At 34.5% G+C, this 17,534-nt stretch overlaps 2 protein-coding genes across 2 annotated transcripts; both read right to left on the bottom strand.

The window, feature by feature from the left end:
* Nucleotides 1-2,038: 2,038 nt before the first annotated feature.
* Nucleotides 2,039-6,216, bottom strand: LOC113750262 (laccase-14-like). Its single transcript, XM_027294259.1, has 7 exons — nt 6,193-6,216; nt 5,122-5,205; nt 4,588-4,739; nt 4,230-4,474; nt 3,963-4,091; nt 2,525-3,028; nt 2,039-2,169 (listed from the first exon to the last, which is right to left on the bottom strand). The coding sequence occupies exons 1-7, from the start codon at nt 6,214-6,216 to the stop codon at nt 2,039-2,041; spliced, it is 1,269 nt and encodes a 422-aa protein (XP_027150060.1).
* A 1,154-nt stretch (nt 6,217-7,370) lies between these two features.
* Nucleotides 7,371-11,251, bottom strand: LOC113748967 (laccase-14-like). Its single transcript, XM_027292578.1, has 6 exons — nt 11,083-11,251; nt 10,502-10,653; nt 10,146-10,390; nt 9,871-9,999; nt 8,247-9,185; nt 7,371-7,746 (listed from the first exon to the last, which is right to left on the bottom strand). The coding sequence occupies exons 1-6, from the start codon at nt 11,173-11,175 to the stop codon at nt 7,616-7,618; spliced, it is 1,689 nt and encodes a 562-aa protein (XP_027148379.1). The 5' UTR covers nt 11,176-11,251; the 3' UTR covers nt 7,371-7,615.
* Between the last annotated feature and the right edge of the window lie 6,283 nt (nt 11,252-17,534).

Genomic DNA, 17,534 nt, shown 5'->3' with positions numbered 1-17,534 from the left:
AAAGGGTCTATCAACGGATGGTCATTGGGCACTTATTAAGATATATTTCAAGTGTCATATTTTTAGAAATATAAGATTAATTAGAAAAAGTAAATAAATACAAGAGATGGTATGTAAGATCAAATAGAGAAAGTATACAAATGCAAGTAAGGGTAATAATTGTTAGTATTAGTATATACATCGTCATAGTTAGAGATGAATTTTAGATGCATTAATGGTGCACAGTAGATACCCATTAGAAAAACACTTAAAACCTAACAATATTTCATAACCATTTAATGACCATAACCAAAAAGGAAATAACAATATTCCAAACCATTTAATTTGGCAACACTAGATAAAAGGCAACCTACCAGATTAGAAAAATTAATGCTGACATTCAAATCAATATGGAAGTAACAATATGTCAAACCTTCTTTCTGGTAATTTTAACTTCAATACATAAATATGTTTTTCCTCTTTAAAAAAATTAGTTTTTGACTCGTTAAACATCTTTATATTATACCATTAGGCCTTCGCACCCTAAAAAATAGTTTAAGAGGTGAGACTTTCTCTCACACATACAACCAAGCACCATATCCACCTTCCACAATCGATGGAATAAACTTAATAATCTCCACCTTATACATAGAGTCCTAAGTTGGAATAGTATCAACCTTTCACCTGATAGATATTAAGTTGGGACAACATCAACATTTCATCGGGGCAACATTTCATCCAAATATTGACCGGAAGGAGTTGTTATAACTAGCCTCTGACATCAATACTGGGCGCTATTAGGCCTTCCCACTCCAAGAGCCAGCTGTTGCGGTGAGGCCCAATAGCACTCAACATGCTTAATCAATTGGCAATAATTTTTTGGGATTAACCACATGCACCTTCTTGCTTCTGGTGTGGCTAAAACCTGCAAATCATATACCCGTCTTAACAGTGTCTAGACCCATCTAATTGATGTCTTGAAACAACAAAGATGCCCCCTTATTTAGAATATCTGAAAAAAAAAAAAATCGAAAACAGTGAAAGCATTCTTAAGCCACATAATTGCTCAAAGCCCATAAAAGCGAAGAGCATTATCTCATGTTTTTAATGAGGGCGTCGATATCGGATAAGAGGGTGTACGCAAGTTCAAGTTATAAATAATTAGCCACTAGTTTCTTGGATAAGAAATTACTGCCAGGTTAGGCCACGCTAGGAAAATTACAGCCACGTCCTTTTGGAGGATTTGGACTTTGGCTAGTATATCACCACTCAAAAATAAATGTAAAGGAAATATTGTATTATTTGTTCGATACTTCTTCCTGTCAAATAATTGTGCAATCAAAGTCCATTTTTAGACCGGGTTATATTGAAAATGCAGGAATGTACATTGGATTAATATTTAAGGGTGGTTCAGCAGCAGCTATTACTTGATGGATCAAGTGGAAGACCATAATCATTTTGGATTTATGTTTTTGAGTTGTAAAGGAAATTTTGTGATCAATTAGATAAATGCTTGATATTGTGAAACTAGACCACGACATTGCGGCCTGAATGGAGGCCTAACCTACTTCCTTTGGGATTGAGATCCTCAGCAGAGTCACAGTTAGCTCTTGTCATCCAATTCATTCTCTCCTCATCTTTCTCTATGTTTCTTAGTATTTTGCTTTTCCTCTGGAATGCTTCTAGTCAATTCAAAGAAATTGGTAGAATCAAATTTATAATAGAATTGGAAACCTCCCAGTTTGGTTTTACTACTCTGTTTCCTACTTCCACCTTTCCAAGTCCTTGCTTTCTCCGACTACAAATTGAAAAGAAATAATGAAAACTTCATACCAGTATAGTTCTTTACTTTTGATTCAACAAAAAATTGAAAAGTATTAGTGTAATCCAGTACAGCCAATAAGATAAGAAGACTGAGTATTTTCCTTTTGTTCGGTTTTAAGAAATAAATGAAATGAATGACAATTATCAAATATTGAATATAATATATGTCACTTATATAGAAGCCTGGACTATTAAACTTCTAATTTGAGTGTGTGCGCACACACACACACATGGATCAACAAGGTGGCATGTCTGAAGGTGGAGGGAGCAACTGTTCTTGTGGGCTTTTGCCATTTTTAACAATGAATACCATCTCCATCCCCCAAGTTGCGTGACGCTCTAGGTGGCAGTGCATCAGCCATACTCCTGCAACAAATCACGCAGCCCTGTTATCTCAATATAAGAATTGCGACAGCAAGAATGAACACGATATTAATTCAGAAAAAAGGCCTTGAGGATGCATGTATTCTTCTTAATTAGTCAAAACGTAAAATAATTGTACTAATCATCAAGCACTAGATAGCTAGCCGCAGCAATATATATTTCAATGTTCTTCATAATTGCCCAGGAAAGTAATTAGATTAATACTATAAAAGTCATGAACATGTTGTCCATAAACTGTGTGAGAAATGCGGAGTTGTCTGGCAACAAAATTTCGTCAGGTTTCCCGGTCTTTTAATCTTTGAAAATACAGACCCAGAAAAGAAGAAGTGACACGTACCAGGATTATTTGCCTTGAATCTGATGGTTGTCCAGCCATTTCTAGGAACAGCAATCGTGTTCCTTAGAGGAGGGTCAACAAGATTATAGTTCAAAGGGTCTTTTTTTTCATCAAAGTTTCCGATGCCCGAACCAACTACATAGAAACTATGGCCATGTAAATGCATAGGGTGATCTGGTGACCAAACCAAACTTGTTGCCTGTAAAACAATCTCCACATTGGAGTTGTACTCAAGAACTTTAACTTTTGTACCCAGAGAAGGTATCGTCAACTTGAATGGGAAAGGTTGTGCAGTGAAATTAAATTTCAAAGGTGGGAAACTCGGGAATTGTTCTTCATAGACCCCTCTAAGACCACTATAGTAAGCTTGAAGTATGTTAATTTGAGGTTGAACAAAGCTTATGTTATTGATGCTCGCTGCAAATCTGTGACCGGCAGGTCCAGTACAAGTATTGTTTGTCTCACAAGGGCGTAAATTGACAGAAATTGTCAAGAAAAGCTTAGTGTCCAAATTTAATGGAACATCTACTTTGCTTGCTAAGCTTCTTAGGCCTCCTGTGAAATTAACAGATGCTTTTGTATCATTTAAAAGTGGAAGGCGTGGGAAGGATAATGGTGAAGATGGAGTGTAATTTCCGCTGTATTCTATGATTCCAGTCGTGGTAGAGTGGTCGAAAGGGACGGGTAGAGCGCTGTTATAAACCTTAGCAGCCATGTAATAGTGATCAGGTGCTTGATTGGCTTCTAACAAGAAGTCAATGGTTTGTCCTGGGGATATAGCAATATAATCACTCTTGAACGGCTTTGTGTAGCTTCCGTCTGATCCAACTACAGTAATTTGATGCTTTGCAATGGAAAAGAAAAGAATGTTGTTCATGGCAGCATTGATCATCCGGAGCAAATAAGTTTTGCCGTATTCCGCTTCCAGCTTAAAGGTGTCTGAAAGTGATGGAGTTTTTATTAGATATTCAGGGTAGATACATTCAGCAGAGGTCAGACAAGCTTTTCTTGCCTAAAGATTGATTGTTATCAGAGACTTAAGTACATGCACTGTATTTTAGGGAAAGCTCAATTAACAAAAAAGAAAATTTGGATTGTAGCAAGAAAGATTCTTTTTAGTTTATAAAACTAAATTTTGGACATAATAAAATTTTGTTTTCTTTTTTGGAAATGTTCTTCCTCTATCCAAATAGAAAGAACCAAATGAATACACTTTAAGAGCAAAAGATATATGTCAGTCTATTGGTTTCCACGCGTGAAAGAATTGATAGTTTCAATGTTTAACAGGACTCAGGAGTGGATCAGTGGATTTACATTTTCAGCAGAATAAAGGGACAAAGTATTAATTAGTTTGGAAAACCCCAGCAAAATATAGAGCCGAAAATAATAGAGTGACAAAGCAAGCAGATTTATAGATATGATAAGGGCATATATGCACCTTGCTTTGAACATGGATAAAGATCACCAGGCTGCCCATTTATCAACAAAGCATCAGACACAATCGGGTCTCCCCCACTATGTTGGAACTGAGTAAGAACATCTTGTATGTCACTCTTCCACCATTCTCCTACAATAATCATCAATTTTGATTATTAATTTTGGTCTAAATTTGGCAAAAGCCATATCATACCAAAAAGGAAGAAAAACGGTATTAGATGTGTATGAAATTATGGATTACTTAAAAGTGTTTCTTTATAGTTTATACCTAAAATGATGGTGTTTTCTGCACGAGGCTGAGGAAATGGATAGTTTTCTCCTCTTTTCGGGTAAACGATAAAAGCACCATGGACTGTGGCTCTGGACCATTCGCTATGAGCATGCCACCATAATGTTCCAATCTCATCAGTCACCTGAATAATTTGGGTAAAAGATTTTCCTGGCATTATAGGGCACTGAGTAATGTATACTGGACCATCCGACCATGGATTTCTCGGCAATTTGACTCCATGCCTAGCAACAAATCAAACCAATTAATCTGAGATTACACGAACAATTCACGTGTGATTCATTTGAAATATATTCTTGCAAAAGGGCAACAAAAAAAAAAAAAAACTGTTGCATACCAGTGAACAGTGATGTTTTGGTTTCCCTTGTTGTAGACATGAACAATGGCTGTATCGCCTTGACGGATGTGCAGACTTGGTCCTGGAAATTGGCCATTTACTGTCAAAATGTTCTTAGTGCTGCAAAGTCTTGTATATGGAGCCTCTTCAATCTGCAGTAGAGCATATTTGACCACGTATTAAAGCATATACACACAAAATAATCTGTCAATGTTTGTGCGATTGAGTCTCCACATTGGATAAGCTGTTAATGCATTAAAAATAACTTGCATCATAGATATGTTCATGCATGATGTTGAATTCTATTTGCTATTCGAGCAAGCTGCAGCTACAAAGCAATGCACATTTTTTCTGCAGGTCCTGAGACAACTTTAATGCAAATAATGAAACCAAAACTTGCCACTTACACCTTAGGAGCAAATATTAGAAGGGAAAGCTGGAAGTAGCTAATAGGGACCGTAAGTGTTTATATTTATACAATCTTGACAATACAAACTGAATCTGTTGTTATTGATGAAGAAACACAACACTTACTATAAACGAATAGCGGTGCACCAAAGCCTGGCCAGGTAGAGCACGTAGAACCACAAACAGTGTTAAGATGAAACCTTTCATGATCTGATCAATTACCAAATTACTTAATCAAATGAATAAGGTTTTGTAATGAAATCATTTGCATGAACCCTTCACGTCTCACGTATTTATAGATGTTGGATAAAAGAAGGAATACTATATATCTGTTGTTTTTTTTCTGATTGTACTTCATAGATATATGCCGGCCTTGTAATTTGCCTTTATTTTGTTGAATCTTACAGTTTCTTATCTCCAAATGTTGTAAATACGACCTTAATTATATCTGTCACACCCAATATATCTGTCACATCCAACATACCTCTTGCTACCTTTCCCAAAAAAAAAAAAAAAACCTCTTACGATTTGCGTAGCCGGATGGGCCGGTGATTTTTCCTAAAAACTGCAAGCGTTTGGGTCCTTTTAATTTGTTGTCTACTTTGTGTCCATTTGATCATGGTTCACACTTGGGACGAAGGATGCTAACTTCAACTTTTGGAGTCAATTTTGCTATTGGTATTAAAGTATGTTCCAATTTGTTCCATACGAATCTTAAAATTATAACCAAGTCAACTCTCATAGAGTACAGCTGGAAAAATATTAATAGTACTGTGATCTATGGTTACTTTTAGGAGTATTTTTCAAAGGCTTATTACTTTTGTAGTTTAATATTATTTTCTCTACAAGTAGGTTCTCCCAATTATTTTTCGAATGTAATTTATGCTTGTTTCCAGGAATGTTTTTAGATAATATCCCTTTGTTTTTTTTTTTTTAAGTTAAAATGTGTGTGAGAGATAATAATATGGTTGAGAACTTGAAACAACTATTGCGAGTAACAGAGGCTGTACATTTGTTTACGAGCACAGGCAAGTATTTAACAGAGGCTATCATGTGAATTATTTATTTACTTATTTTGGCTGAAGTGAGACTCCAAGCCTTACAAGAGGTGGGAGAAGGGGAAATAGAAGGGAGATGGGTTTAAGAGTCGAACCAAGGCTATCACGTTTATTGTGTTCTTATCAAGGGATTCAGTACCTTTTCAGTGGATTCTTTCTTCATTTTTCATCGTATACATTTGGATGCATGATATATATATTTTTTCATTTACTAGAAAGGATTATGATCATTTTAAATTTGACTAATTCCAACCTTTGTTTGTAAATGAAGATACATATTATGTATCTAAATATGTATTGTGAGAAATGGAAAGGGAACAACTGCAGAGCAGCCAAGTTCCCACCTGAGTTGGTTTTGGGGATATTTTACGTTTTTTTTTTTAAGGGAGAAAGGGTTGTTCACCTAGCCAATATCCAAACTAGATGAGTTGGCTCTTGAGATGACATGAAATTTCTTTCTGTCAAATAAATGTGCATATAAAGATCTAATATTTGGTAGGGAATCAAGTCACCATGAGCTCCCTATTTAAGCTCTTAAACTCTTCCCTTCCTCCTTCAAAAAAAGAAAACTCTTCCCTTTCCTGTCTGTCGGATAGATGCCCAACCCACTTCCGTTCGGGCCTGTTAACAATCAATTGGAAGAAACAGCCCACCTGTTAACCTTGTCAACCTAATGAGAAAACTGCATCCCTGTCCGGAACTTTTAAGAGTCCATCAGTCGAGTTTGGATTCGCGGATTAGAGATTTATGGTGTGTGTATTTTTTGTTTTTGTTTTTTTGGTAAGTGGGTGATTTATGGTGTGTTTGATAAAACTAAAATTTGAAATTTGAAATCTGAAACTTAAATTCATTAAAATTTTTTGCTTCTATGTTAACATCTATAAATACAATAAAAAAATTAGTTTGACTCGATAAAATAATAAATCTTACATTTATCTAAAGTGATAAGTGAATAGTTTATTACTTATTTTTTAAAATATATTTTGCATAAAGAATTCAGAGTCATTTAATTGATTCAGACGTTTTATATTTTCTTATCAAATACATTTGAATATTTAAGATTTGAATCCATTAAATTTAAATATTGAATTTAGTTCTCAAACAATGTCCTAGATGCCAATGTTTAATAGTTACTTCTAGATATTTGCTTCGATGACAGCAAGAATATTTCTCATTCAACTCTCAAACTCATTTTTTTATATTTGCATTACAATAGAGTGTAAAAATTTGATTCGAAACCTATCTCTCTTAACCAAAACTTCTTATTGGAATGGAATTAACATCTTGTTAAAAATATAAGCATCATCACATGATCCATTGCTTTCATATACAATAATATCATTTCCAAAAAAGAAAGTATAAGAGCAAGAAAAGAAAATATCACATGTCAATGTTTCTCAACTTATTTTGTGTTGACCAATAACTTCAACGCTACAATATTCATATTAGCCAAGAAAGAAAGCGTAACAATGCAAGGTTTTTACTCTTGGTTGCTAGCAAATAAATGAAGTACATTGCATCAAAGGGAGTATATCATTAATCTTGCAATTGGCCCAAGAGTATTAACATGGTGGCACGTCTGGAGGTGGAGGAAGCAATTGTTGTCCTGGAAGCTTGCCATTTTTGGTAAGGAAGGCCATATCCATTCCCCAGGTTAGATGACGCTCAAGGTGGCAGTGCAACAGCCAGACTCCTGCGAAAACACGCATGACCTTATGAATAATAGTAGTTGTAACAGCAAGAAATTAAAGATCACTACTAATTTATGGAAAACTGTATGCTATTTACTAAAAACTTAAAGCACAATTATTACTTATAAGCAGGCATTAGAATTCTATGATTCGGGGACTTGGTAGTTCATAGTTCAAAGCTTCAACAGTTCTAACTACACATATCTCAATTTCTTAAGTTTGAAAGTTCTGTAAGTTAAGACTTTTTTGTCTTTTAAATTGCCCGCAATATGTAGGACTTGATTTCGAAATGTCAAACTTCAAAGTATTTCATTGCATTGCCAATACTAATTATGTTTTCTATACTTCTATTAGAGAACAAAATTAAATTGTGCTAGCTATGAAAGTCCAAATTTGTCGTCCATGAAAAAGTTAAAGCTGTCTTGCGTCAGCGCCTTTACGGGCTTTCCTATCTTTTTTGTCTTTGATAACAGAAAACTCAAAGAAAAGAAGTAACACGTACCAGGGTTATTTGCCTTGAATCTAATGGCGGTCCAACCATTTTTAGGAACAGCAATTGTGTTCATCAGAGGAGGGTCGACAAGATTATACTTTAAAGGGTCTTTTTCCTTGTCATAGTTTCCAATACCTGCACCAACTACATAGAAACTATGTCCATGTAAATGCATGGGATGATCTATTCCAGCAACCAAATTTGTTCCCTGGAACACAAGCTCCACACTCTTATTATATTCAAGAACTCTAACTCTAGTATCCCGAGTTGGATCTTGCAACGTCGCCGGAAGACTATCTGCGGTGAAATTGAATACGAAAGGTGGAAATCTGGGAAAATTTTTTCTAAAGACTCCTCTTAGGCTATAATAGTAAGCTTGGAGTATATCAATCTGAGGTTGCACAAAACTTATGTTGTTTATGCTCGTTGCAAATCGCTGCCCTTGAGGTCCAGCACAAGTGTTGTTTGCCTCACAAGGGCGTAAATTCACAGATAGTGTAAAGTAAAGCTTAGTGTCCACGTGTGTTGGAACATCAACTTTTCTTGCTAAGCTTCTTAGGCTCCACGTGAAATTAGTTGATGCTTTTATATCATTAGACACTGGAAGGTTTGGGAAGACTGGTGGCGAAGACGGAGTATAATTTCCTATGTATTCTATGATAGCTGTGGTGGTCGTGTTGTCGGTTCCAACCTGAGCGGCACTGTTATAAGCCTTAGCGGCCATGTAATAGTGATCAGGTTTTTGATCGGCTTCTAGCAAGCAGTCAATGGTTTGGCCGGGGGATATAGCAACGTAGTCTGTTTTCAGTGGCTTCGTGTAGCTGCCATCTGATCCGACAACAGTGATTGTATGATTTGCTATGGAAAAGAATAGGATGCTGTTCATGGCGGCATTGACCATTCGGAGCATGTAAGTTTTGCCATATTCCACTGCCAGCCTAAATGTGTCTGCAAGAATTTGTGAATAATTAAGATTGAGCGAATGAAACCAATTGTATCATCAAGAAGAATTTGGTTGAACTAGAACATTGATGTGAGGATCATGAATTATAACAAGAGCATGCAGTAGGAAGGAGTACAGCGACCTAAAATAATTGAGGAGACTAATGCAAAATAATGCGTGTAATTTGAGCAAAATAATGCAAAATAATTGTTTTTTTTTTTTGATAAGATAATGCAAAATAATTTTGATCGATACCTAAGGAGAAAAATAAACAGTGACTATGAACAGGAATGTGATTATAAAAGCATCATCCGTACAAGGCGAAAGCGAAATATATTAAAGCAACTTTTAACAGTATTGACAATAAGAACCGATCTATTGATTAGTTTTACTGCAAAACAATTGGAAGTCTACTTTCGCGTAGAAAAATTGCAAAGAAAAATTGTTCTACTTTGGCGTAGAACAATTTTCTTTGTGGTTCCAAAATTCCACAAATCTGGACAGCAGAGCTACATGTGTGTGTGTGTGCGTGTGTGACTTTTTATTTGCATTATTTGGCCAACATGGAAAGTAGAAGTTTGGATGAAAGAGATGTGCTTCGGCCAAGAATTGGATATTCCTAAGTACTTTAACCTCATCCTCACTAACACACAAAATAAGAGAAATTCCAAAAATTTCGTGGCCACATACCTGGTTTTGAGCATGGATACCGATCACCAGGCTGACCATTTATCAAGAAAGCATCAGAATTGTTTGGGACTCCTCCACTACTTCGGAATTCGGAAAGAACCGCTTGTACATCACTCTTCCACCATTCTCCTGCATGAAAACATCATCAAACTTAAACCTAGAAATTGTTTTCTGATTTATTCATGTCAACGTACGTGCAAAAATATCGTAGCATTTGAGTATTATAACCAAAAACAAAACAAGAAGCAGACATTAGATGTTTATATTTTATATACCAAAGGTGATGGGCACTTCTGCATAAGGCCTAGGAAATGGATATGTATCGCCTCTCTTGGGGTAAACACGGATCGCACCATGAACTGTTGCTCGAGACCAGTCACTATGAGCATGCCACCACAAAGTTCCAATCTCATCGGAAAGCCTAATCTTTTGGCTAAAGGATTTTCCAGGCATGATGGGGCACTGAGTTATGTACGCGGGACCATCTGACCATGGATACATCGGCTGTTTCACTCCATGCCTATATTTTTTTTTTTCAAAAAAAAAAATTGTTATAATATGCCAAAAAAAAGTGATGCATTTTAGACTATATCCTTGTGGAAAGAAGAAGAATTTTTGGCTGGGTATGTACCAATGAATGGTGATGTTTTGGGTCCCTTTGTTATGGACGCGGATGACGGTGGTATCCCCTTCACGGATGTGAACAGTTGGTCCTGGAAATAGGCCATTTACTGTTAAAATGTTCTTAGTGCTGCAAAGTCGTGTATATGGAGCTTCTTTTATCTGCACGAGTGAGGTAAGTGGTATAAGTTGTACTTCTATAAACATTATTGACAAAGCTTGAAAACTGGCTACATATAACTTTTCATAAAGGGGATACATCATACAAATGAATATTTAACTTGGGTAGTTTGTATTTCAATATCGAAGAAGGAGAAGTAGTTAATCCTGCATAAATTCAAGGGTGCTGCTAGACCATGCTTGGGAATATAACTGAAAATTGAAATTATTGCAAATCTAGCTTTCCAAAGCAAAGTCTCTAAAAAAAAAAAAGTGAGAAATTTGAGAAGCTTCACCAATGGAAAGAATTGATTGGGAAATTGTTATGATGCCAAAAAAGAAAAAAAAAATTTGGCAATCATTAGCACAATCATGCATGAGATCACTTGGTGATAATTATGGATGCATGAGATAACCTTCAATTATACTTACTATAAATGTATAGCGATGCATCATGGCTTGGCTAGGTAGAACATGACTAGACAAGAGCAGAAACACAGCCCAAGTGAAGATGACCCCTTTCATGATTGACCACCCCACTTAGTCAAATAGAAATGGAGTGTATATGATTCTATTTCACGTTTTGTAAAGAAAAGTTGCTTCCCTATTTGCACAAACCCTTAGAGTATTTATAAAGTTTGGATATTGAGTGGACAACACATCCAGGTAATTTTCATCCACAAGCACGAAGACATTAGTTAGAGGATCACTTCTTCCTTCCATAATACGCGTAAGCAACAGGTCTTGTCAAAATTGTTTTATTGGTTGAGATCATTGAAATATTTGAGGTACGTGAGTGAACGCAAGGCCTCTCCGTGAATTTTCTTCTTTCTTTTGCATGGCCTGCGAGTGTGATTGAGAATTTGAAATTGACAATAGCGAGGCTATGAAATTTTTATTCTTTTTTCTTTTGCTCTTTGTTTTCACGTTTTAATAATTGAGGTTGAGATTTCAAAACTTACTAGTTCCGGATTCTAGTTTTCCTTCCCCCTATCCGATTTTTAAATCCCACTCCTCTTTTAGTAGAAAAAAATTTTAAAAATCAATTTTCTGAACATAAGATAAGACTTACGCCACTCCACATGTAGCCTTGTTTGAATTGTCATTTTTCCTAAGAAATTTTTATATTTTTTATGAACGTATTTTTAATCAACTTTTTATCTCATGTACATCAAATCGATACAGTACAATTTTCTATAAAAACTCCAAACAAATAGAAATCCAAATGGGCTATAATCCAAAATTTACATTTTATCCTCATTGTTGTTTATTTTGGAAATTTTGCATTTATTTGGCTACGTAATGCTTAATTATAGAAACTGTTAGTCAACTTGGACAAAAGTCAAGGACTCTAGTGTCTCGTCGGTGGACGCGTAAATCACCTCTAAATATAGATGACTTCTAGCCGCTAAATGTATTTGGATGTGATTAAGTTACCCACCTAATATAATTTGTTATCTCTATATTTTAGCCATATCCCCCCTTATTTTATAGATAGTTTCGAAAACCAAGTACTCCTCCTATTTCCATTTTCACTAAGAACATAAGGTATTAGGTAGTACATAACATATTAAGGTCATTAGAGACGACTAAGGATGGGGTACGTAAAAATGTTAAATAAAAGTTTTGAATGTTCAAAGATATCAACGAAGAAATTAGGGTTTGAAAGAGACATCTCTGCAATTAACTACCAAATCTTTTACAAAGAGAAAACTTTAGCATACCAACGTAAAAGGGAAGATTGGGTGCTCAAACTTGTAATAAAAGTCAAACCGGTAGAGGATCTTTGAAAGATTGTTGTATTTCTTGTTTAGAATGAATGAAAATTTTTCGAGGTTTCGTGTTATAACAAACAAAAAAAAAGTTGAACCCCGTTGGGAAAGGCGATTAGAAACTTGCCCTTGTTCTTCCCCAAAAGAAGATAGAGAAGCCAGTCATACGAATACCAGTCCAAATTGCTGGCAGTACGATTCCGGCAACCGACAAGACTCCCAGCTAATGCTACCGAATCTTTGTTTCAGCTGCCGTCTTAGCACAATCAAAGAGGAAATGAAATATCTCGTATTTGGAGTTGGGCAGGCCAACAAATAAAATTGGACACTTGCTCCTCATTACCATTAATTGAGGAAAAGGAACATTTGCCACTCGTTCGAGAAGAAAGCAAAGTTTAATCAAGAAAGTGCAGGATTTTATGACTAATTGATAACAACTCCTAATGCTGTTACTTTAAGAAAGTTTCCACCAGACAAATCATATTTAATTAATGCATGCATGGAAAATTGAGTCGTGCTCTGGGTATCATGTGCTGAAAACTTGATTGTTGACATTTATGAAGAAGTGAACCATTGCATCGTGCCCAGAAAGGGTTTACATCATCTTTTGAAGTCTCGTCTTCCATTTGGCAACCTGCGGATCGATGAATGGCGGTTTCCAATCCCGCACGCAGTAAATTTCATTGTGGCCTAACAACCGAGCTGAAATTAGATTGATGACTGCCAATTCCTATAATCAGAAAGTCCACTATGGCTCCCCGAATTCTTATCTATAATCGTACAGGGGCAATGAGTTACTTGTGTAACAAAAACAAGTAATGTCCATTGATAATATCTTCAAGCTAAAAGTGGTCCTGGGCCTCCTGGCTGCAAAATGCAGTTGTCTTTTGGTGAAAAATGCAATTGACTTGTATTGTCGTCACATTGTTGGATTCTAGTCATATTTATTTTCAGGGTAAATTACTTTTTATCACCTTCCAGTTTGATGCTTTGCCACATAAGTCCCCTATAGTTTAAAACCTATAAATAACCTCGTCGTAGTTTGGTTAAATAAAAAACCTCATAGTAATATGTTTAGTATTTATACTAGTTAAGCTGGGTGTTGGAGGCACATACATGAACATAAATTTAGGATTAAACGACAAACAATTAAGTCCATTTTTAAGATGTCCTTCATCACTCAATAGACAAAGGGGTCAGGGTATTGTTGACATAAATACAATAAAAAATGGATTGTATTAGGATTCAAATAAAAAAAACTCGTAGTAAATTTAGGATTGAACGACAAACAATTAAGTCCATTTTTAAGATGTCCTTCATCACTCAATAGACAAAGGGGTCAGGGTATTGTCACAAATTAGCTCAAAAATTTGGGCTCGTTGAGTTTGTCTTTAGAAATGGGTCGGAAGGTTTGGTGATGGATCTCTACTTTCCTTGTAGCCAGAAAGGAGACAATAATGTTGAAGGCCGAACCTTCTTGAAAGTTAAGCCGTGTCCAATCTAAAGTACGGACCAGACCCATTTCAACTACACGGACAACGTTAGACGAGATTGGGTTGGGTGTGTAAATGAAAAGACATCATAAAACTTTGTATTATTTTTAGGGTTATTATCACTTTACCCCCTTCAACTATATCACTAGTATCAGTTTACCCTCTAACGTTATCTTTTAGTCACTTCACTCTCATAAGTAATTCAACTTAACACGTTAAGAAATTTTGGACAAAAATACCCTTTTATTCTATAGCATTACTACATTGGTATTATTACTTTATTCCTTTAAATTACAGCGATATAATCGATTTAATTCCTAACATTATTTTCTAAGCATTTCATTTTATCGTTAATTTAACTAGTATGGTAAAAAAAATTTAAATATATTTACCCCTTTATATATATAATTTAAAATAAAAAAGTTGGAATGATTATTCTTGCTTTTTTTTCACTTTAAGAGATCCAAAAATATAAAAATAAAAGAATTTTCTCAAATTTCTTTTTCACACTTAAAAAGAGATAGGAAAAAAAAAGAGATAGGAAAGAAGAAGACAGAAAATTAGATTTTGTAAAGAAAATCTAATATTATCGTATTAATTTAAGATTATTGGGATTAGGATTGAAATCTGATGGTAAACAGTAAAGTAAAATAATTTTAAAATAATAAAATTATTTAATTCTTTCTTATTGGTATTTTTTAAAAAAAGAATTGAGCTCTCTCTCTCTATCTTTCTCTCCTCCTCTCCCTCTCTTTCCCGATCTTTCTATTTTTTTAATATTAATAAGATTGCCAAGAAGAAAGAGATTAATACTTTGACATTTTTTCTTAATATTAAAGAGGAGAAGAGCCACTCTAAATTTTTTATTATTTTTATTATATAAAGAGAAGGATACTTTCTTCTAAAATTTTTTAACTTACTAAATTGGTTTAATGGTGGGATAAAGTTTCTAAAAAATAACTATATGGGGTCAATTAATAATAAAACTATAGTTTTATGGGGGTAAAGTGATAATAATTTTAAGGGTTAAATTTGTCTTTTAACTTTATTTAACAAATTTTGTTAAGTTTGACAGTTAGTTTTGGGGGTAAAGTGACTAAAAGATAACGTTAAGAAGGAAATTGATAGTGGTACCGAACGTTAAGGGGGTAAACTGATAATAACCATTATTTTTAATGTTAATTCCACTCTATATTTTATTATTTATACTTCCACCATTTGATATATTATATAGTTTATAAATGAAAATCATATAATAAAATTGATAATGAAAATGCAAATAACAAAAAAGAGAGTATAAATAACTTTTCCTTTTTATTTGTAACATTGTTATATACGAAATAGAAAGCTGATTGAAAGAAATAAAATTTACGTATTTAAAGAATTTTTTTTGTATTTTACTTAAAATTTTCTTCCAGTAGAGTGGGGTGGAATTTAAGAAATGGGAAGGGAATTGATATCCAGAAACCTTTCAATACAAAACATGTTTGTAATACAAGCAAAACAATAATTGGAATAATTTTGATATATATGAGATAAAAGGTTATTGAAACATAAAAATTAATTTAAAATATATGTTTGTAATATTAGCAACATAATATTTGCAACAATTTTGGTATCCAACACACTAAATATTACAGAAATTGCAAAATCCCAGCGTCATTCATCGTAGGGGTGACAATCGGGTCCAAATCAGGTTGGCGGGTCTGGCTGAGACCCATGTATAACAGAAAACCCGCTGACCCGACAACCCGAAACGGGTCAGGATACCTGACACGAACCCGAAAATTTCGAGTTGGCGGGTCAACCCGAAATGACCCGGAACTTAATTTTAATTTATTAATTTACCATTGTAATTTCTAATAAAACCAATTTCGCACAAAACTAATTACATAATCAAGTAATAAAATTTTAAATAAATAATCCCAAACCAAATCTAAAATAAATTAAACACTGTAAAAGTATTTTATTCCAAACCAAATATAAGATAAATTAAAACAATATAAAAGTAAAAAATAATATAATACATTATTTGTTCAAATATAATAATTTCAACTTCACACAAGTTAAATAAATTCATTTAAAATTAAGTGATTAATGCATTTAGAAAAAAAGAATAACTTAGTTTAGTTAGATAAAATAATTTTTATATTTATTAAATTATTTTTAATTTGTAAACGGGTCATATCGGGTTACACCGAGTCACATACGGATTGACCCGAATCGGCCCGTTTTCTTTTCGGGTTCATCGGGGTTCGACCCAATTCTGACTCGAACCCGCGAAACCTCAACCCAAACTCATTAATTTCGTGTAAGATTCGTGTCGTGTTTTCAGGTCGTGTCGAAAATTGCCACCCCTAATTCATCGCTGCCCAGTGCCTTCTCACCCCTAAAGCCATTCCCCTCATCTCCTCCTTTTCCCCTAATTTCCAGCCACCTCAACGGCCTTTCTCCCCCATTTTACAGGGTTGCCGAAAAATCCACAAACTATAGCCAAAAGATGTAATACCAGCGCTTCTTGTTTGTCGCACAAAAAAAAATCTTTTTTTTTTTTAACAAAATCCTTTCTTGTTTAAGTTAAATTAGCTCAACAAGTAAAATTCAGATTCACAAAGGCAATGTTGTTTGTTCAATTAATTTTATTGGAGTCTGCGGATATTATTTTCTCATGGAATGAAATAATTTGGACACATTTTAATATTTCAGTATCATTTGGGACAAACTTTTGGTCTTCTTTCCTAAACTCTTTCTCATTGAACTACAAAAATGCCAAAATTGTTTGAAAGAAAAGGTGTGGGGGTAAAGGAACATTTGAGCAAAAGCAGGGAGGTTTAAGGTAAATAATCCCATAGTTAGCTAGGGGTGGGCAAAATTATCCACTAACCCGAAAACCCGTTATATCCGATCCTATCCGATCCGAAAATTAAGATATTCGATTTTTATTATTTAATTGGGTCAAAAGAGGGTCAGGTACCCGCTAAGATGAGGGGCGGGTTAGGGTCACATAATTAAAAACTCGCGGGTACCCGATCCGTTCCGCATATATATTTTTATTTTTATGCACACTATAAAATAATAAGAACTAAATAAGTAATTTTATTGAACAAATTGCATTATAAATATGAGAGACTATAGTTTATTTACAAGATTCATTTGTAGAGGCCATGATCATATATTTTATAGAAAAAAGTTTAATTAATGTGGAACATATATATTAAAAATTGTGCTACTTATTTCAAACTTTTATTGATTTCAAATTCTTTTAATTTTTTTCGTTTATCTTATATTTTCTTCATATGCTTGTTTCTTGGTGGGAAACCATTTTTTAGAAAAAAAAATTTCTTAAATCTTAAATGAATGTGTAAAATATAAAATTAAATTGGCATAAATCATTTTTTTTAAAATTAAATGATAAATAGGGCGGGTCGGTACCCGTTGACCTGACCTATCTCAACCCGCTGATATGCGGGGCGGATAAGGGTCAAAAAAATGACTGACCCGCAAGGTACGGGTCGGATCAACCAAATGGTGAATGGGCGGGTACCTGACCCGCGCCCACCAAAGTTAGCTGAGTTCTAGGTTTTGCTTTGACTTAAAACCATCCTTCAAAATTTGTTCA

The sequence above is a fragment of the Coffea eugenioides genome, chromosome 10, assembly GCF_003713205.1.
Source record: "Coffea eugenioides isolate CCC68of chromosome 10, Ceug_1.0, whole genome shotgun sequence".
Classification (NCBI taxonomy): domain Eukaryota; kingdom Viridiplantae; phylum Streptophyta; class Magnoliopsida; order Gentianales; family Rubiaceae; genus Coffea; species Coffea eugenioides.
The sequence above is the reverse complement of the archived record's forward strand: the minus strand, read 5'-3'. Positions and strand labels throughout refer to the sequence as shown.